At 42.6% G+C, this 23,100-nt stretch overlaps 1 protein-coding gene across 1 annotated transcript in view; it reads right to left on the bottom strand.

Moving 5' to 3' along the window:
- Positions 1-14,067, bottom strand: part of csmd3b (CUB and Sushi multiple domains 3b) — a 315,636-nt gene extending 301,569 nt beyond the window's left edge. Inside the window, exon 1 of the mRNA XM_061664276.1 lies at positions 13,369-14,067. Within this exon, the coding sequence (XP_061520260.1) occupies positions 13,369-13,567 (199 nt within the window). The 5' untranslated portion in view covers positions 13,568-14,067. The remainder of the gene's footprint in view (positions 1-13,368) is intronic.
- Between the last annotated feature and the right edge of the window lie 9,033 nt (positions 14,068-23,100).

The following is a 23,100-nucleotide window of genomic DNA, read 5'->3' on the forward strand; positions in this document are numbered from 1 at the left end:
AATTGTTTTATTATTGGGGGGGAGACTTCAGGAGCTTTTAAGGCACAGGTGTCAAACTGGTGGCCAGATCCGGCCCACAACATCATTTTATATGGCCCGCAAAAGCAAATCATGTGTGTCGACTTCATGTTTCTTGTGAAAATACCAAAATTGTTGTCTTGTATAATGTTGAGATATTGCAAGCATTTTATGTTACTAATCACCTTTTTAAAATAAATGTAATAATAGTTGACATTTTTTTTGTTGACTTCCGATTTTAAAACTAGTTATCCATCAATTTGTTGTGTATATGTCATTATATGAGACAATATTTTATATGGGTTCACAGTCATAACAGCCTTCTGTGGGAAGCCATAACAACAATGTGGCCTGTGACAAAAATGAGTTTGGCACCCGTTTTAAGGCATCCGTGCAGATGCCATTAATGATTTTGTGGCTAGTAAGAGAAGAATAATATCCACAAGAATACACATTGTTTCACATTCCAGGTGTCCCAAATACTTTAATAGTGGATAACTGAGCAGAAAATGTTGGTTACTGGTTTTAATCTGGTAGGTTTGTACTTCCTGTTTTTGTCCCCGTCCCCATTCCCATTGGCTTGACAGGACGCGGCAACAGTTTGTGAAGAAAAGGCTTTTAATTTCGTGACTTCTGTGACTGATTTCCTGCATTTGAGTCAATCTGTTTGTGCCGTTTGCCAAGGAGAAACCCGAAGTGAAGCTAAAGGCTGCTACGTTAGCCACCAGTTAGGTGGCTACATTTTTTTGATTTTATTTATTTTGCTCCTGTTCTCTCTGTGTTGATTGACCTTTTCTCAACAAAAATAAAAATTGCCTGTACTGTACATTCAAAGCTGTTATGATGGTGACATTGTGGACTCTTGTTTGGACTGAAAACCTTCGAAATATCACTGTAATTGCTGTACCAATTACCAAATAAAAAAGGAAACTGGCTAGAGAATGGCACTGGTTGGTTATAACCTTCTAATAAAAAAAAGAAGGTAGACGAAATCTTTTGGCTTGCATTCGAATCTAAAGAGTCTTTTTAAATGTTTCCCCCCCCCGCACAATCCCAACAAACGTGGAGGAACACTGGCACTGAAAGGAACATGAAGAAAAAGCGCATGGCGAGGTAAGCTTTGCCAACGACAAACACATTTGAATGATTACAATTGTTTGCGCGAGGAAACAAACCCAGAGCCACAAATTGCAATGTAAAAAAGCCCACAATGTGCTGTTAAACAATTAGCTTCGACTCCCATGTAAAAGCGCTGGGACAAACTGCTTGTGTGTGAAATGAGCAAACGGGAGTAAGCGTGTCGCAGTATTGGCTGTAGTCACGCCGTGAAAGCATCTGCTCGCTGTCTGACCCGCTGAACCACAAAACCAAGCAGGTGAGGGGGATGGCGAGCGTGAAGAGTGACAACATACGTGAAAAAATTAAAAATAAATTTTAAAAAAACAAGAAAAAGGGCCTGTGGGGCTGGAGAGCAGCTTTCGGGACGCTCATGCAAACACACAAACGCCAAGAATTCCATTTAGGGCATAATTAAGCAGCTGTTCATTTATGTTAATTACATAGTTGTCTGACCTTCTGGTTGTTAGTTCAGCCTGTTTTGCAGCCAGATGTTGTAATATTTATTTTTCATACTCCAATGATATGCCTAAACTATCGTGATTGGCATTAAAAGTGTAATAGCCATCTGCTATGATAATGACACATTTATATTGTGTTTTTCAAGTAATAAAAATGTGTAACGTCACCATTAGCTCTGTAAGATTTTATTAAAAAAAACAACAAATACATTTCAGCAAGAAAATCTGGCTATGAAGGCCAAGCTTATTTTGTCACGTTTTGATCATGTTTACAGGACAAATCGCAAAGACGGGACTTTGAACGGGGGTTGCATGTCTTTAAATCGTTTGGGAACGTTAGTATGCAAAATATTGGGTACACCTGCACATCTAATAGGATTCAATGCAAGATGTAACTCCAAATTTAACTTAAAAAAAACTATTCATGGTATTATGTGATGCAGCAATGCGAACTACAACCACAATAAATACAAAATGAATACCATTCAACTACTGCCAATAACATTATTCACAGTGTAGTCCAAATCTAATTATGATAGAAGTATTTATTCCTGTGTCCTGACACAGATGGGTTCAATCCCATCCAAAAGAAGACAGAGGGGATGTTAGGTAAGAAAGTGACAGCGGCAGCCTCAAGCTGTGAGCTGAGTGCACCTCCAAACAGCCTGACAGGGCCTGGAGGGGGGGGGGGTGAATGTGCGCTGGAACTGACTGAAGCGCACGCAGACACACACGTAGAGAGACACATGGCATAAGAACACAAAATGTCTCCAAAGGCCGGAATAAAGAAAAAGCCAGTCAGGAAATACACCATCGCTCGCAGAAGGAAGCGTTCCTGAGACTGATAGCAAAGTCGGTGGAAGCATGACCGGCATACGTTGCGCACACAGTCGGCTTTACTTATTGCTTTTGGACAATTTTAACTGTAGGATTTGGATTATTTGTGGAACATCTTGCTGCAAAAACGGGATTTGTTGAAATTGTTGTGGAAACCACTGGGTGTGCTTTTACTATAAGTGTCTTAGTTAGAATGGTAGCAGCGGTTGTGATGGTGTTCATTCATCCAGTGTGGAAATGGAGTCGTAAGTAGGATTCAGTAGGAAATGATAGCGATGCGCAATATGTTTGTAATCCTACTTGTACTCGAAATAAATGCTCCGAAACTAACACACCGCGACCACTTCACCAGCCTGATATGTAACGTCCGAGCAGGTGGAGTAGGAGCCATGCCGTGTGGAGATACTTTAGGGTACACACGGATGACAATTTGTTAGCAGACTCCAAATTATGCTCTGTAAAATGGATGCTAAACTCCACTCGGGCCGCCACGGACCCCAAATAAAGAGAAGTAAGCCGTGGTGTGATAAAGTATCACTTTAGGTGTCCTGTCACACTTTTATTTGAGAACTTGTGGTATTTTCAAAAAGCAGTCTTGCCTTTCATTTTACTCACTTTGTTTTGTAGTTAACACATGGAGGTAACATAGAACCCTATGTGTACCGTATATCCAGATTAAACGTTGTTCGTCGCTTATTTCTTCTACGTCTCTTATCTACTGTATGTACCGGTACTCCTTGTACATAGTGCACCCTGGTGGTCAGATTGAGACCCCACATAACTGATTTCTTGTGTTCCAGGCTCCATATTGTATTTTAGGACCGTGGGGCCTTGGAGGAAGCTCTGAAAAGTTAGTTGGATCTATTGAATAGTTTTTGTGTAGTTCTGCTTACTAACAAGCTAATTAAACAACAAACAGAGCAAACAAGCATATTTGTGGGATTCGGTCATATGTAATTTAACCCTTTCCTCCTGTTTAATGAATTAAAGTTTAAAGTCTGGACTTTGTCTTGTAGAAATTCTTGTCATGTATTTTCCCAAGAGGGCTGGAGAAGCGGGAAGCACACCATCATTAAGGCAGTGGGTGTTTAACTCAAGGACACCCTGACAGAGACTGACTCCAGCTGTCAGCGGGCATCGAACCTTTGACCGACGCTGCCCTTCACGCGTCCATCCGTCTCTCCTCTTCCTTTTCTACATGCATGGCCACTTTCAAGCAAATACCTTCCACAATTCTAGTTGTGTTTCAACTTGGTGAGGAACCCAAAATACCTCCACAATGCGCGCGCGCACACACACACACACACACACACACACACACACACAAAGAAAGAGGAGGCACCAGCTGGATATGAAACTGTCTGTCTATGTTAATTTCCCATCACAAAGTCAGTGTTTGTCTCCTGTCCCCTATGCATATGCGTGCAAATTTGCGGTCACGCCCTCGGGGATGTGCTATTTTGAAGTGACCTGAATATTTTTGTACATTTATTATTTTACATGTATGTGTGTGTGTGCGTAGGCACGTGCAGAGACAACATGTCCGTGTCTTGTCTACCTCTTTTGCAATAATGACAAGGGTATGGAGGACGGAGAGATTGGTCGTGTGGGCGTGCATGTGTGTGTGCGTAGAGTATCTCACCCACTTTAAGGAATTTAGTCTATCCATATTGACTTATACTTGAAATGAAGCGGACAAGCGTTAACACTGATAACGCAAGATAAATTTACACAGGATAACTCTTACACAGGTCCCTCCACAGCAGTGACTCCAACACACGAGTGTGCCATGGGAAATTATTCAATTTCACTTACTTTTCCAGTTATTTACGATTTATTAATCAGAATTACAGTATGTCTTCGTTTAGCTATGCCAGCAACGTATAGTGACAGGCAAAACAATGACATATGCTCCCGTTAGAGGGCAGAAGGTACAATAACCCTGTCTATCATCCCGGTTGTCATTTATACAACAGCCAATCGCAAGGCACATATGGGCAAACAACCATTCACATTCAGATTCATATTAACGGACAAAAATTTGTCTCGAATTAACCTTGCATGTTTTTGTAATGTGGGAGGAAACCGGAGGACCCAACTAAAACCTACGCAAGCACGAGAATAACGTAACCTCGGAACTGTGAGTCAGCCATGCTAACCGCTGTCGCTGTGTGGCCCCATCTGCAGCAAAGATGTTTATGAAGAATGAGAAATGAAGTTTTGCCTCTCATCTTGCGGTGTTAGCAAAACGAAAACAAATACCTGTATCCTCAACCTTTTCAGGTTTCTTACCGAAAAAAAGTGAATCCGAGCACGTCTTGGCCCTGAAATGCAAATCAGAAGTTTTTGCACAATCCTACTCAAACAGACAAAACACGACTAACTTGGTTGAAGCGAGAACGTGAAGATTCATACTGTGGACTCTCGCTGACACCCCGTTCCTGGTCACTCTTAATCGTTGCCATATTTCATGATGGCTCCTGCAGGAAGCCTTGTTGTCTTTTTGCATTCACTTAAGACGAATTAGCATTACACGAATTGTACTCATGACAACACTGCGTGACAAAAAGAACACGTCCTTGGATGGAGGAAAGCAGCAAACGTGCAAACGACGGACTGGAGAGTGGATCCAAAAATTCAAACAGTTTTACTTTGCAACACGAAATTTGTTCATCATGTCTATCTTGAGAGGAACCGCCAAAAAAAAAAAAAAAAAAAAAAAAACTCTCGGGAGCCCTTGCCTGCCATCTTGGTTTGAAGAAGCCATTTTAGAATCATGCGGGCTGTCTCCTACCAAAACGAACAGATGTTTTCAGTGCTTCCCATTTCGAACCACGAGTACGAGACAAGACATTCATAGGTGCCCACATACGATATAAATTATGTATGAAGTGTATCAGAAAAGTTCTAGGATTGTCACAAAATAGATTTCAAATCCAGGTGACAAGTTTTCCCCTTCCTCCTGGAGTCTAATGCACTCTCCAAGCCTACTCTGGCACACCCACAAGGATTCTTCCAGGTTCCTCCAAAGCTAACTTCGTCACTGGTCATCTTGATGTTGCCCAAGTCTTCAAAACGGCTGGCCTTAACAATCCCCTTGAGCCTGGGAAAGAGGGAAAATGATCCCAAGGAGCCAGGTAAGGTGAGTACTGAAGGTTGCTCCAGCAATGTGATGTTATTCTGGACCGGGAACTGTCAGATATTCAGGGAACTGTGAGAAAGTCACGAACCAAGAGATGTCCTGTCACAACTCTCGCTTCTTCTCGCACACGCTGGCCCACAGTGAAGGGGAAAATTTGTAGTTTGGGTTTGAAACCTTTTGTGACACAGCAGTCCTAAAACCCTTGACACACATCAGAATCAGAACAATCATTAGTGGCCAAGTATGCTAAAAATATACAAAGGCTCTAGTTGGTGTCACGCTCATACAACCCTAATTCCAATGAAGTTGGGACGTTGTGTTAAACATAAATAAAAACAGAATACAACGATTAGAAAATCATGTTTGACCTATATTTAATTGAATACACTACAAAGACAAGATATTTAATGTTCAAACTGATAAACTTGATTGTTTTTAGCAAATAATCATTAACTTAGAATTGTATGGCTCCAACACGTTCCAAAAAAGCTGGGACAGGGTCATGTTTGCCACTGTGTTACATCACCTTTTCTTTTCACAACATTCAATAAATGTTTGGGAACTGAGGACACTAATTGTTGAAGCTTTGTAGGTGGAATTCTTTCCCAATCTCGCTGGATGTACAGCTTCAGCTGTTCAACAGTCCGGGGTCTCCGCTGTCGTATTTTATGCTTCATAATGCGCCACACATTTTCAATGGGAGACTGGTCTGGACTGCAGGCAGGCCAGTCTAATAACTCCAGTCTTTTCCTACGAAGCCACGCTGTTGTGACACGTGCAGAATGTGGTTTGGCATTGTCTTGCTGAAATAGGCAGGGGCGTCCATGAAAAAGACGTTGCTTGGATGGCAGCATATGTTGCTCCAAAACCTGTATGTACCTTTCATCATTAATGGTGCATTCACAGATGTGTAAGTTACCCATGCCATTGGCACTAACACAGCCCCATACCATCACAGATGCTGGCTTTTGAACTTTGCGTCCATAACAGTCTGGAAGGTACTTTTCCTCTTTGGCCCGGAGGACACGACGTTCACAATTTCCAAAAACAATTTGAAATGTGGACTCGTCGGACCACAGAACACTTTTCCATTTTGCATCAGTCCATCTTAGATGAGCTCGGCCCCAGAGAAGCCGGCGGCGTTTCTGGGTGTTGTTGATAAATGGCTTTTGCTTTGCATAGTAGAGTTTCAAGTTGCACTTACGGATGTAGCTGCCAAACTGTATTTACTGACATTGGTTTTCTGAAGTGTTCCTGAGCCCATGTGGCGATATCCTTTACACATTGATCTCGGTTTTTGATGCAGTGCCGCCTAAGGGATCGAAGGTCACGGGCATTCAATGTTGGTTTTCGGCCTTGCCGCTTACACATGCAGTGATTTCTCCAGATTCTCTGAACCTTTTGATGATATTATGGACCGTAGATGATGAAATCCCTAAATTCCTTGCAATTGTACGTTGAGGAACATTGTCCTTAAACTGTTGGACTATTTTCTCACGCACTTGTTCACAAAGAGGTGAACCTCGTCCCATCTTTGCTTGTGAATGACTGAGCAATTCAGGGAAGCTCCTTTTATACCCAATCATGGCACCCACCTGTTCCCAATTAGCCTGTTCACCTGTGGGGTGTTCCAAACAGGTGTTTGATGAGCATTTCTCAACTTTCTCAGTCTTTTTTGGCACCTGTCCCAGCTTTTTTGGAACGTGTTGCAGCCATAAAATTCTAAGTTAATGATTATTTGCTAAAAACAATCAAGTTTATCAGTTTGAACATTAAATATATTGTCTTTGTAGTGTATTCAATTAAATATAGGTTGAACATGATTTGCAAATCAATGTATTCTATTTTTATTTATGTTTAACACAATGTCCCAACTTCATTGGAATAGGGGTTGTACATGCAAAAACTCGGCTCCTGATGAGAGATGGACATTTCAGGACTCTTAAAAAAAAAAATTAACTTGGTATGGGATTTCTTGGTGAATCTTTGAAATGATCAAACTTTGATGCCCACATAAGAGAGACGTCGGCACAAAAAGCTTTGCAGTTAAGCGCCCCCCATCTGCCTACGGAAGCCCATTCAGATTGGGGCTCATGAGGGTGAATTCCCTCATAAAAGTTCAGAATACAAGCCCTGGAATTTGCCCAAAACTCCAACCATGCTTCAAACCAACGTGGGCAACTTCCTTTTCGAGTTGTTCCTTTTTCATGCATCCTGTTATAATAGACAAGCACTCAATTCCACGTCAATCAGTGACAAAATACGTTGTTACTACGATACATGGGCTTACAAAAATTGGTTGGTTTTCAGGCATGTTGTTGCCTCCAAAAAGTAATGAATTCATTGAAGAATAACAAATAGTGATTCCAAAAGGGCATGACACCACCTGGTCCTCAGTTCTTAAATAAAGGAGAGAACCTGCAGTGATAAGCTGCTTTTTTTGTTTGTTTTGGGGGTTTTTTAGGGGGAGGGCAAAGCAACATGCAACAAGACAAGGCCGGTTTGTAAGTATCCATCTTCGGAGCTGACCAAAGGAAAAAAAAAACAACACACAACATGAGGAGAGAGAAAACAGGTGCTGTGACTTTAATGGAAATCAAATGGAGTGACTCCAGGTGGCATGCCCTCTCATCACTAATACCAAAGGAAGCCATCATCCAAAGAGTCGGAGGAGATATGATTTTTTTTTTTGAAAGGATATGGGGGCTAATTGAATTTAGATCTGTATCTGGGAAGATCTTAATCCAATGAGAAAATTACGTGTGCACGTGTTCATGTGGAATATATCAATTTAGCAAAATGTTCACCATCAGCAACGTTACATCCATGAAAGTAAGGCTGAGAAAGAGCAAGTTAATTTCAGGAAAGTTAGATTTTTTAAAGCAAAAGGGGAGCCAGAAGAAACCACTTTTGGCCATCATCCCGGCAGTGGCGCGGTAACTACAGAGAGTGCAGTACATTAATTGGCTGACAGAATTGGTTTTGTTCAGGTCAAATGATTAAATTCTGTCCATGTCACCCCTCCTGCAGTGAGTTTTCATCCAATCTCCTGCAATCAATCAATTTCAGAACTTATTTGTTTGTCAAATCAAGAACACTATGGATGCTAAAGGTTACTCATTGAATCTAATTCTTTTTGGGTGGACAAGAATCCAAAATTTGAGTACATCCGAACAACTCTTTGATTTTTAGTGTGATGGAAAGCCATGTGATGAAGCTGAGGTATAAGGATTAAATCAGTACATTTTCAACGGATCTTTAAACTCTGTACCAATGAAATCCAATTCTTCAGGGTGGAGTCAAGAAGCCGATGGAATTTAAAGGGTATGACGGGTCGCTCAGCCACCATTTTCACTTTTGACTTTAAAGGGATAATTCATCTGTGTAAAAGCAAGTGCACCCTCTCGATGTTTCAAGAGTATTCATCACAAGCACTGAGGCGGCCATTAATATCACGAATGCCTCCTCACTGGCCGCGACATTCACACTCCAGTTTATATTACGCAGCCCTCCTCAGGCACGCTTGCCTCACTATCCCCCAATTCCCCTCTCTGCGCCATGTGTCTCTTCCTCCTCGGCACGGCTGCACTATTTAGAGTATATGATCTTCCTCTCGGAGCGGGTTGCCATAAGCCACGGAATTCAGCGTATGCCGATGTGCTTGTCTTTGTGTACACAAGAAGTCCAAACGTACGATCACGTTTTTTTCGCCCATAAGCCATCATTTCACAGCAGAATATCAGTCCATTACCGACCAAAGTTATTACCCAGAAGCTTGACTCTAAACCAATAAAATAAAATAAAAAAGGTAATTGATTAGCAACGGCACGCTAATGGACGACATCAATCGATGATCCATAAGCATGCGCCGGCGCCAATCAATCTTCGATATCCAGCCATGGCTTACAAAAAAGATGGCCCGCAGTAGCGCTTCACCACACATGACAGCCCGTCCAATTTAACAGCGAGGACCTGCGGTCAATTACCCGCCCTGGGATGACAGAAAAGATTCAATCGAGCCACGTCCGCAAAGAACAAAGCGTACATTTTCACGCCTCGCCAATATGGACGGAAATGCTAATTTTGAACCACGTGGGTTAATTGCTCGGTCACGTGCCAGACACGAATCAGTCGGTAGGTAGCCAGGACTAAGGCTACGTTCACACGGCAGGGCATTATGCCCAATTCACATTTTCTGTTCAATTCAATCTTTTTATGTAGTCGTTCACATTACAAAAACAAATATGGCTTCTGCTCAGGATCCGTGACGTCACACGCCTGCGCACAAAACTGGACGTCGCACTGCGCGTGCGCACAGCCGCGAGACGTCGTGTTGACGGAAGTCGCATAGGTCTCGTCGTGATGCATTTGTGGTCATTTCAAAGATTCCGTGCAACCTGAGCCAACATTTTCTTAAATATTTATCAGTGCGAAAGCATCTTCTTTTTGCCACTGGCTGTTTTCTGCTCCTTCGTCTACGTGTTTGCTTTGGCCAACAATTGTGACGTTTGTCGCCTTTTTGATGACGTACAGGTCAGACGCGTGCCCATTGAGCGTCCATACAGCACTTGCGTCGGATACATATCCGATTTAATATCGCCGAATAATCGAAGCTTAATGATCTTTTTTAAAATGTATTTATTTATTTATTATTATTATTTTAAATCATCTTTTGGGTGCTTTGGACATGTGGATAATCTGTTGAAGGAGTGTAGACGATGAAAGATATGTGGGGGTTGACTTTTTGGTGCGCAAGTGCAATGTAGCGTCTTGAAAATTAAGCTTCTGGAGGGTGTGGGGGCAGAGAGAAGGCAAACAGAGAGGAAAAAGATACATTTTTAAATGACAAAATCCTGTCTATTCGGAGGTACTTTTACATGGAGGAGACATTTTGAATGTACCTTGTGGCGGAATAATCTGAATCTAAATGCTTCTACAAAAAAAAAAGAAAGAACAGGATGACTAACAAAATATGCTGCAACTGTCTCAAATCACATTGGGGAAGATGAAATATTCATTTGTTTTCGTCATGGCTATCTTATTTGTAACCCAAATTATGCAAAAACTACCTTTGGACAGCGGTCAAAGGCCAAAGAAACGTTTAAATTTGGGTGGCGATCAGAACAAACATTTTCTTTTTACTTTTGTTAATGTTACATGAATGATTATTTGCCAGTATTCTTTATTACCATCACCAACTATGATGTGTTTTTTTTTATCACTACTCGTTTTATTCGTGACTGTGATTAGGCAAAAACTATTTAACCCACATCTATTTGACACTTCATGGAGAGTTAGTGCATCGGCCAAGGAAAATATTCAAACATTTCATGGAGAGCCAAAAGAACTTCAGTTTGCTGTCATTCGTGTTATATGTTTTATTTCATGATGAGAAATTTTGTCAGAAATGAATTTGTTTTTGTAACTGCTACTTTGTTTATCAACGACATAACATAGCAATAAATGTTTGTGAGCGATCCAAAGGAACAACTTGAATGTGTTCATCAGATTGGGCGAAAACGATTCTCTGCACTTCTGAGAATTTGTGGCAAAATCCAAGTAAAAACACTTTCAATTTTGGTAGAAATCCGTAGGAATTTCACTTTTGTTAACTTTCAGACATTTTCCATTTGTCCTGTTTTATCGGCCAATTGAGTACTTGTTTGGCTCAACAACTCTTTTTCTGATGACAGTTGCTAGCATCACGTTTTCAGTGTTTTCCTTAATGCATTACCATCATCCAGAATGTTTTCATGACTGTCAGGACTATACAAAAACTACTCAACCAATTTTCTACAAAGTGACTCCGGTGTACTATTGAGAACAAAAGCCAGCCATACAGGCAGGCAGGAGGTTGTTCCCGATGTAAAGGTGTAAAATTGGGTTCTGATCCAAATTAGGATTGTTTGGCCTTGGGGCAGGGTCAGCATGAGTGCCCCCATTGTGGTTCAAAAGTGAATTGCAACTCTGTATATTTGCCTATCCCTTACATTCATTCACTCCTGCCAAAATTGTTCCTGGCTTTTGTACGATAAGCCAATGATGTCACCAAAATGTCGGCAATGTCATCAAGGATTAAACGCTTTTATTATTTACCTTTTCTTTGCTCAGCGTTTTTAATGGGTTTTATTTGCTTGGCTGCTTTGCCAACTTCTCCATTTACCTTTGACATTTTATTCATCTTAATTGGAATGTGAATGTTTTTTTTTCCTTCCTCCTTCCAGTTGGCTTTGGGGGGTCGCGAGGAGCACAGTGACAGGGCTCGCTGGCCCACGCAGCATTTCAAATTAGATCTCACGTGTTCGAGGGAATCCTATCCTTAGTGTCTTTGCGCTGCCTTGCCAGTCTAGAGTCTAGACTAGGTTGAGGCATCTTTTCAGGTTTTGTAACGGTCTCATATAGAAATACTTTTAAAGATTTTCATTTTAAAAAATCTTCTCCAACAATTGAACAAACATTTTGTAGTCTAATAACAGCCAATTTTCACAGAAATTATCTCCAATGTGTAAAGCCTTGAAAGGAGATACATGCATTTGATTTTCTTTGTCATGCAGGAGCTAGACTACTGACTTAATGTGTTGTGTCATTTGGTAAGCTTCACAGTTCCTGAGGTTTTAGTTGTTAATAGACACGCATGGTGAGCCAGATCAAATACTCTCGCTGGCCCGCACATGGCCCACCACTCGCATGTTCCTCACCTTGGTCTAGATATTTCCAGGCTTCCAAGCAAAAGTCTTGTATTCTTTGAGCACCCTCAATATTAACGATCACATCAAAATAAGGTATGGTATCCTTAAATTCTTCTTAATATAGCATCATACCATATCTGGGCTTCAAGATATGGTATGATGCTATTTGCTCATTCAAGGAGCCCATGTCTTAATTCGTCATTGAACAAACTCAGTCAGGTAGTAACAGTTGAGGCTTTTCACGACTTCCGAGCACCTGTGGGCGTGCAAATTTTGCTCTTTTGCTGAGCGGAAATTTTTCTCTCGTTTCTTTGCCTCAGTGAGCCTCCAAACGGCATCGCCCTCCCCTTGGCCGTGACAGTGACAAACGCTCCTCAGCGCCATCCAGCGTTTAGCTACCAACTTCCTGTACAAGCTCCTCCTCCTCTTTCACCCTCTACTGGCAAGTTTTCAAAGTCGGGCCAAGGTGCCGGTCCATTCTTCTATCCACCCAACCATTACGCATCTTCCTTGTAATGCCGGGATGAGTTTGGGTGATCACAACCGGAAGATGTGACGCCACACATTGAATATTGGACCATTTGATTCCACTTGGGAGAGGAAGGTGGGGGGCAGAAGGCTAGAAGGAAAAAGTATAGGGGGGGTTGGGGGGGGGTGCACCCTGTTCATTATATAAGAAATTTACATTGAAATAGGTTGAGCTGCCTCTATGGGAGGAAAGTGCTGCGTAAGGAAGGCTGGGAGATGATTGCTATAAACAACACACACACACACACTTGCACACGCACACACAGAATTTGGAATAATCAGCTCACGTTCACACCGCCACAGCTCAAGAGCTACCGCAAGAATATTTATTGGCTACCAGCTCAATGGCTGTATTGAGGCGAAGGCTTGGAGGAAGGGAAGCAGAAAATGGGCAAAGAAAAAGAAGAAGCTCCAGTTCAACAGCTCTTCACCAATTCCCATTTAACAGCCCATGCATACATATTGAAGAAGCAGCAAAGCAAAGAGGATGAGGTCGATGTGGGAGAAGCGTGGGTGGGGGCGCTCAACCAGTGCCACGACCCTGCATGTGCGTGCGTGCGCCCGATCCCATCCGTACCTTGCGCGTGCGTGCACAGCGAGCCGAGGACGACGATCCACAGGAGACAGCGCGCCGTCATCCCTCCGTCCGTCATGCTCATCCGTCGTCGTCGTCCTCCTCCTCCCGTCAGACGGCGTTCCTTGCCGCTAGTGCGGGCTCCGACGCATCCTTCGCGGCGAGGTGAGCGCGAGCCCTCTGAGCTCTCACCGGGCCGCATGCTGCTTCACATCCAGAAGACGGGAAGGGTGGGGAGGAGGGGGGAAAGGGAGGGATGGAGAGACAGGAAAGGCGAGAGGATAGGGGGTGAGGATGGGGGCTGCGTGAGTTTTTTCTTCCTCCTTCGCCTCCGTTTAACATAGACTAAATAAATCCATCATATGGCGCTTGACGCCGAGATGAGAAGTGACTTGTAAATCGGCCATCAATGTTGAGGAAGACTTGGTGTGTCAAATCCACATTTTTCCTCCTCTGGGATGCATCCAAGCTCCCTTGATGGTTGGTATTCCCCCCCTGCTTCTAAAAAAGAAGGAATAAATAGATCCTTTTTCTGTGTTTTTAACCCCCTCACAGCCTTCTCTACTCTTTCCTCTTCAAGGGAGGTTACGGGAATTGTTGCATCCCGCTCCCTGATGTGGCGCAAAAGATTCAGCCTCACTCTTTTCTTGGTCCCCCCAAAAATGAAATCATCTGATCGACCGTGACGTTTGATGTTCAAGTTGTCCCCCAGGGTTGAAAACCAAAGGGGGAAAAAATAACCTCTACTCAAGAAGCAGTGGAGCCGTATCCCGCTCCATCCTTCTGCCACGTCTTCCTCCAGCATGTGAGGCGGGCTGCCTGACTGGTGCGAGATGTTGCCTTCAAGTGCTCCACGGAAGCTCCCGCGTCGTAAGTCAGGCGCGTCAGTCGCACGCGATTCGAGCAGCTCCGTGATTAAAACCGCTCCGGCGAGAGGTGGAAGGAGACAAAAAAATTAAAATAATACACCAGTGTGCACGGATCGAGCTAGCACGAATCACTCCGCTGCCCTCCTCCTCCTCTGCTGCTCGTCTTGTGGAATGAAGTCAATAGAGGAAGGAGTTTGGGAGTTGGTGGCGAATTAAGCTCCCCAGCCACGTGCGTGGGTGTGACTACTGGTCAGGGGATTGGCCGTGGAAGGGATGCAGCATTGCATGCATGTAGAGTCAAACAGGACAAGGATTGGACTGGAAATGGATTTCAAGACTTAAGGTGTACAATGATATCCCTATCATGAGCCAATTCAACACTTTACTGTGTCTTTCGCAGTATATTGACTGAAAATTTCTCTGCCTTGTGCAAAAGTGAAGTTTTACGATTTTGAACGTTTTTTGGGGAGGGGAGGGTTTCCACATAGATCCTAGAAACCAGTAGAATTACTTTATAGTAATCTGACTAAATGGCAGTGACAAAAAAAAAGTGTTCTAATATTTTACATTCTTTTTTCAATATATTACAGTACACTTAATACTCTTTTTCAAGCCCAGCTGAAGTCTGCCTGCTTGGAGGGGGCAGTCCTGTCCTCTGTCATCAACCCACTGCTCACCATATCCCCTGACTGGGTTACCATGGCGACCGGAGGCGGAGCAAGGGGCTTTCTAGTGGCTACTTGTGCCAGCCTAAAGGCTGGAGAGAGAGAGAGAGAGAGGAAAAAAGCGAGCTCCTTTAAAGACAGGATTGCATTTTCTCCCGTGGAGGCAGCACTTCATCAGAAAATTAATTAAATAATCCTGCAGCAATGAAAAGAAACATCCTGGGCAATTGTAATTTGCAAAAAGTGGCAGAAAAATACTGCAACATTAAAAAGTCCGAAGAAAAAATATTCCTGAAGAGCTGCACCAAAATTGAACGAGTGCTTCTTTGGTACACGGCCTACCCTTCCATAAAGCTCCTAGAAATAAGTTCAGCAGCAGTGAAAACATAAAATGACAGACAAAATGTCATATTTCTTAAAATGTGGGAACAAAAAAAAAAGTCCTCAAGCTCTGTAACAAAATATAATAGGCTGTTCCTTAGCAGACCCAAGAAAACTTTTCAGACCTTTTTCGTGTCAGAATTCAAAACCAAAATAGTTTCACAAAAAGTTGAATAGGGGAAATCCAATGTGTCTGTTGCTTGCATGACACGAGGGCTAACTTTTAAGACGATTTGTAATTTTATTTTTTTTTTTTAAATGACGCAACATTGTTTGGGTATCTGTTTTTCGCGCACGTGTCGATTTTGAATTTCAGCCCGCGTGGAGGCTGTCACATCAGAAGCCATCGCCAAGCATCCGTTACTCGTTGCATGGCATGTGGTCGGTTTCCTTCTGCAAGGTCGTACAGACATGTTTATTTTATTTTTATTTTTTTTTGGGTCTCACGGTCGAGTGATTAAGGATTCTCCGAGTGGAGTTAACTGAGCCTTTGGGTAATCAGGTGAGTTTTAATGACAGGGATGAAAGACGCTGGTTTACAACAGTCCTGACACACAACGTTTCGGCGCTCAAAGACCATACATGTATATTCATGATATAGAAGTATTTTTTATACAAATATAGTGATAGATTGTGGTGCCTTTTAATTTACATACAAATTATGTTTACATCGCTGCCGTAGGAATAGAACTCAGTCATGAAACGTGGACCCCCTGTACATGATTGAATTGCCTTAATTTGGATACTCAGAACTTCTGCAAAAATGTTCACAAATGATTTTTCAGTAACAGTGTACATAGGCCTACCATATATACAAAGGAAGCGAGAGGTGGGTCAGTTAGCATAAAGGTAATCAGACACATGACCAGATAGAATGAATATTTGCAGGCTTCATAAGTTAAACCAATCAAGTTAACAGTGGATTTCGCTCCCTGGTGTAATCATTTTGGGAATAAAATATTGATGCTGCTGCTTTTGATTCATTCATTTATGCAGTAATGCATGCATGTTCCGAATAATCTATGCATGCGTGCTATGCTGAATTAAACAAATGAATCTCATCAAGGAATACCCAAACAGGTGTATCGATGCAAATGTAAGGAGATTAATGGACGTAAACCATCGTGTGTGTGTGTGTGTGTGTGTGTGTGTGTGTTTGTGCGTGCGCTGTCTTCATGTAGCTCTCTTCCGCCATCTACAGAAGCACTCCCTCCACCCTCGCCTGCAACAACCTGATCTTAGCACCATCTTTGCCGTAACACTTTGCTTTATCGTCCGCATAGTTAAAAAAAAAAATATAAATGTAAAAAATAATAATAATAATCAGATCTAGTGCACACATGTTCACCTACAATTTGTTTTTTTCGAGTGTGAAGCTTTTGTCAGCCTCCCTCTAACGGCTCCTCGTTCTTGCTTGGAGAAATCAATAAGCCATGTGTGAGGTTCCCGTCCTGATAGAGGGAGAGAGAGAGAAAGAGAGATAAAGAGAGGGAAAGAGAGGAGAAAAGATGACGGGGAGGAGAGCAGAGAGACGCTGGAGGGGGATTGGCGAGAAGAGAGGGCTGGGAGGTTGCAGACGCTGAGATCGGGTGAAGAATATCGGATGAGACGAGGAATGGGAGGAGGTAGGCAGGGAGGAATGAGCCAATTAAAACAAAATGAGGGGAAGAAGAATGAGAGCGAGTGGACAGGCATGAGGGTTTTGGATTCGAAGGGAGAAGGAGGCAAAAAAAGAGAGGAAGGTATAATATAATGCATTATATGCTTGTGCTCCGATGCTGCAAACTTGTTTAAAGTGATGCTGCTGACGGAAGCTGTTAGCCTGCAGAGTGCTACACCGCTGCGTCAAATGAGTTTAAATTTATGAACTCTACTCTTCCAACAGCCCATTTATTTACCGCCATTACGGTTGCAATTGCCCGGTACTAGCGATCAGCTTTGGTTTGATGCGTTCCCATTTGAGTCAAACAACTCCTCGACTTTGTAAGCGGTCAAGGTGGAACATTTATTTTGTTCTTGCCTTAAAGTCGATGCCATTTGCGGCGTCTGTGAACGGAATCCTAGCAAAAGTGAAGCCTGCAGCGGGTGAAGTCTCAAGGCTGAGGAAAGAGCATGTTTTAGTCACTTCACTACCATAAAATGATGTACATGGGCCATGGGTAGTGTGTAGATTCAGCTGACTTTCATGCAACTGACAAGCTCAGTGCGCGGTCTAAGGTTCATTTACAATTGACCATGTCTCTAAGGCTGCCACACCACTGTTATTGTTAAGTCCATCAAGATTTTGAAACCAACGTGGTGCTTGCACAGTCAGTCCGGAGAAATACAATCCATCTTTTTAGAAAAAGTACATTTCAGCAAGAAGCAATCAGAATGGTTTCCAGTTTTTCTTAGAACGTTCCATCGACCGCAATGAATCAAAACAAATACAGATGGAAGTTAATGTACAGATTGGACAGCATAAATCAACGCTCAATTGTTTTACTCGTTCTCTTAAAGCTGCGAGCTCTCTATTTAGCTTTCTCTATACGATCACAATCCGTTAATACAGAAAAAAGTTGCAATCAGGAGCAAGTAGCTAACCTCGGTAGGTAGGTAAGATTGTTAGCACCAAGGATAGTAACAAGGCCTCACGTAAGTAGCAAAATGTAACATCAGCATACTATTTATTTACAGATAATACAGTGAAATGTACAGTGAATACAGTGAAGTGAAGAAGTAATGGTTTTGGAGACGAGAGGATTCCACCCACCACCAGCGATCAGAACCGAAGTGACATCCCAATCTTAATCCGCAGAGTTTAAAATGACGGTCTACCTTTTGCAGATATGACACCTCCAACTACGGCTTGTAAAAGGCCTTCCGTATATTCTGGGAAGGCCTTTTACAAGCTTTAGGATTGTTTTTAGTCATTGTTTTCGACCATTCATCCAGATGCGCATTTTGAGGTTATACAATGATTTTGGGCGAAAAAGCCTGGCTTTCAGTCTCCGCATTTTATGTACAATCAAATATTTTGGGCTTCGGAGACATAATATAATTGAATTCGACAGAGGATCACCAGGGGAAAAGTGGACATCCATTCTGGTCAACACCATGATCAGTTAGTTTGCATTTCTGAGTGGCTTGGCAAAGCGTCATTCACCCTGCGAATGACTGTTGAACAAGTCCAACTACGATGGACTTCAGCAACTCCACAACCTTAAGTAGAGGGTGTTGCAAAGATATTGACACAATTTCGTGGTTTAATAAGATTTAAAGTCAAGTCTGGGTCAAATTATCTCAAATTTCAAGATAATTTTTTTTTACTTTTAATGTAATGTTTGTTCTGGGTGAATACATAAAATCACAGTACACTAGCTACCACTGATTTTCTTCTGCATAGCTAAACTGCAGCTGACATTGAATCAGTGTCTTTGTGAAATCTGTTTGAATATGTTATTGGAATTTTAATAAATCTATTGAATGTTGTTTGCCTAGGACATGTAGTTACTCAGATGTTCATATTTTAAACGATGGCAAATAGAAAATCAAAGATTATTGAATGAAAAATGTTGTAAGAATGATTTGAATCCCTGGTACTAAGGGAAAATGGTTGCCCAAGCCATGGTGCAGACTCCCACCGTGGAGACAAGTGAAACGTGATTCTTAAGGAGAGTAAGCAAACACATGCAGGAACACTCGCTGCTCGGAGGCATTGGACCGTTGACAAACGCAAATGTGAAATGGCGCCGGTGGAAGGTGTTTAAAACCTGCCGTATCTCTTGACAACCGGCGGCTGGTGGACGCAGAGTAGGAGTGACTGTTGTTTTCTTGTTTTGAACAAGCGTTCCATAAATTGTCGTGACGCGGGAGGAGAAAGAGGCCGCCGACGTGTTAGCGTAGCTGTTAAAGACGATGCGCTTCAGGTGTAAGCGCTGTCCCCGCTTCTCCACCCACCCGAGCAAGTGTTGCTTTAAATATATGAGAGACAAAGACTCTTCCAGTGGGTTTTACATGCTGGTGAATGCTAAAAAAAATGAAAAGAACCTGCACTCTCGCCATCCATCCATTTTCTTCATTTTGTCCTCATTAGGGTCACAGGTGAGGTTGACCATACCCCAGCTGACGTCACACCTGGACTGGTCAGTCAATCGCAGGACACAGACAAACAACCCACTCGTGTTCACACCTATTGACAAACTAGAGTCTTCAGTTAACCTAACATGCTTGTATTTGAAACGTGGGAAGGACCCAGAGTAGCCGCAGAATACCCACGCAAGCATGGGGAGACCATGCAAACTCCACACAGGGAGGTCGGAGATGAGATTCAAATAGAGCTACGAAGCAGAGGTGCTAACCTTCAACCCACTGTGCTAGCCGATCCTAGACTCTAGTGAAATATAAAACATATATGTGATAGACATGGTTGCCTTCAAGTGAGGAAGAGCAAGGTATCAACTTTGTTCACAGCAGGGTGCTGACGGGTCCTTGTCTGCACCAGCCCTGCAACCTCACAGCTGCCGAGCAGTGGTCAACAACTAAAGCCCATAAAGTCACATTTCTAGACCATTTTAAACTCACTAACAATATCAATGGGTACACCAGCTTCATGCAAAGATCTGTAGCCATGAATCTGCTTTCAGACACGCTCAGAGAAGATAGGGTAAGCATCAAGGGTCGCCTTTAAACCAAAACGATTCAGCGCACGACACTATCTGTCATTACAAAGGTTTTTCTTTTGCAAAGAGCAATTTGTGGTTGGGTGCAAGTAAGAACAGAAAAAGAGGGTGGTATTGGAGATACTATTCAAATTCCAGCTCATTCCATGTTCGTGTCCAGTCTGGAACTGGAACTAAACAGACATGCAATCCTATTGTCTGGATGTTTTTTGATGCTAACGAACCAATGCGAAGCAAAGTCTTCTATCACTTTCAAGCGAAGCGCCGTTCTCGAATGGGACAGCCACTGATGAGCTAATAGACAAGAGGCTGCAACGCATGGGGGGGTGGTTGGGGGCTGCGGGGTGTCAACGGGAATTGTGGTTCCCATTTCGTAAACATGCACAATCACGCTCGCACTCTCCAACAAACATACACAACAAGGCAGACAGTATTTGTTTGTCCTCAGCTGGCTGTTTACAACCATTTTCGCTTGCGGGGAGGGTACGTCGAGAGACAGATTGTTGGTGTGTGTGTGTGTGTGTGTGTGATTGTGTGTATGATTGTGTATCTGTCACTGTGGAGAGGCTCATTGCACAAAGAGAGGCAACGTCATTGACTATTCAACAAGATGCCGGGGGCTACCGCCAACACACACGCACACGCACTCACGCACACACAGGTTTGACTGATTGCTTTCACACGTCGAGACAAAATCACCCAGGCTAGCGTGATAAAAAAATATAGACAGACACCATTTGATGAGGTGAGGGGGAGGGGTGTCATTGGGTTCAATATCAAGAATGTAAAACTCATACATGGATGATATGAGGAGCGTTTGGGAGCAGAAATTTATGTGCTGTTCATGTCGAGTCGAGTCCCGCAAGTACCATGACTGCACGACTCTTCTTGAATATCTTAAGTCTGTAGTGTTATATTCTTCTTGTAACTTGGGAGGGAATTGTTCAAAGTTACTGCATTGTGTTATACCTATACTGTTGTTAAACATCTACTGATAATATACACGTGTATATTACGCACGCCGCACACGACTGCATTGTAAAATCGCAAACATATGACGGCCTTTGACTCACACCCGCACACCAGGCGCTTGACCCTTGGTGTTATCGGGAAATGTTTTCAGCCGCCACTTATGCTGTACTGTATTATTATTATTTTTTTTTTCATTGAACCACAAACAGTTGTCAAGGAAGCAGCATATTGCCCTGCCTGTACAAAAAGAGCAAACAGCAGAGAAATAAAGGAGAGCGTATGGATATTTGAGAGACGACTCTGCAATATATTATCAGGACTCCAACTAGCCACCCTCAAGTCAGACACGACCTTACAGTTAACTTATGAACGGTTACTATAACGGCCATTACCACCAACTACAAAATATTACATTTCAGATGAAATCCTACAAATTGTCTTGTGAGCAGAGACTGCTTTGCTGACAAATATATTTTGTCACTGTCAGACCTCCTTCAAGTAATGGAGGAACCTTGAAGGTCCAGAAAAGAAACTTGACAAATATCTTCAGCTGAAAAATGTGCTGCATTTAAGATTGTTTCAAAAGGCTGAGTCCACTGCACACTTCTTTGCAAGGATTGAGTGTTTATACGTATACATTTATACATATGTACATGCGAATGCTGAATACAAGTCTAAAATAATTAGCATGTTGTTTAACTGATTTTGTTATGAGTGATATACATAGGCTTCCTATGTCTTCAAAATGTGCATTTGTATTAAATCAGCAACAGCAATCCTTCGGGTATTTTTGGAAATGGAAGCATCGTGTGTAGGTAAGTGTGTTTCTCATAATTTCCAATAAACGAGTGATAAAATGTTCTGTGCCGCCATTCTAGACTGAATTATTATCGTTCTATGAGTTTCTCTCAGTTCTGGTCTATCCTTTCCAATCCTGTTTATCACACTTTACTTTTAAATCTCACATATTGTCTGCAGGAGTAAAGTATTTTTTTGTATTTATTTATTTATCTTCCTTATCCTCTATCGCAAGAGGCCAGATAACAGTGAAAAGACGGAGGAGCAGTCCCTCTCCACCGGATTTGGGGGGTTTCCAATCTAAAGGTTCAACCAGTTAATCCGGGAAATAATTTGTAGCAGTTCATCTACATCTCACCCCTTTGGTAGCAGTGGGCCGTTAATCCAGCTCCAATGTACAAACTGTCAGTCGCAGCCTCATAAATAAGAAGCGTTTTTGAATGTGGGAGTAGAGAGGTTACAGCTGGGGTGTGTGTGTTTATGTGTGTGCATGCGTGCGTGTGTTTGGGATGGTCCAATTTATTACTTTCAATTTAATGAAGAGAACAATTAGGCCACAATTATTCCAAATCATCAAAAGGGGGCGAGAGAAGACAACTCCCGCAGTTCTAAGCCACTGAAAGCTACAATCAGTAATAAATATATTGTTACTTAAATACCGCTCGAAAAGTGTTAACGAATGAACATTATAAGCAACAGATTTTGCCTGCATTAAATTTAGCTGTGACGACAGCGGTGTCGCCGCCAAAGAGCAGACGATAATATTAACATAACGAGCTGGGAATCCTGATGATGAATCATGTGCACATAAAGCTAATTGATCGTACAATTCGTAGCTTCGGTGCCACTGAGTGAGTCATACAACAGATCTTTTCTCCTTCGAGAAAACAGTTTTTTAGCCATATCTCGAATCATTTAATGAACGGAAGAGGATCAGCAGCACGTAAAGGTCAGCAGGTGCAGGATTAACAAGATGCACACATACTTGCAGGGCACGGTCGACATACTCCTACTTAAAGGCAGTTATAACTTCATCTGAAGCTTTTAAAGTACGGCCTCACTCCTCTCCGTGGGCAGAAAGAATCAAGAAGTCGGTGTTACAAGAACAGATTGGGGAAAACCAAACTGAGAATGACATCTTAACTAAGTTGAACCTCAGCTAAAAGAGTGAAGACAAAGTGGGCAAGATTTGACCAGCAGTAACTGATAAAAATGGCCTGCAATTGTAGTCCATCCAAAAAGAACAGAGAACCAGGAACCGAGCCTAAGACTGTTGCGTCGGCAGGCCGATCGGTCCAGATTGTTCGTGTCCGGTCGCCAACTGCTGGCCTCTCTTTGTGGTCGGGTCGCGTCGGTCCTTTTCAGTCCGAGCCAGTGGGTGCGTCATTT

The sequence above is a fragment of the Phycodurus eques genome, chromosome 20 (genome assembly GCF_024500275.1).
Source record: "Phycodurus eques isolate BA_2022a chromosome 20, UOR_Pequ_1.1, whole genome shotgun sequence".
Taxonomy (NCBI): domain Eukaryota; kingdom Metazoa; phylum Chordata; class Actinopteri; order Syngnathiformes; family Syngnathidae; genus Phycodurus; species Phycodurus eques.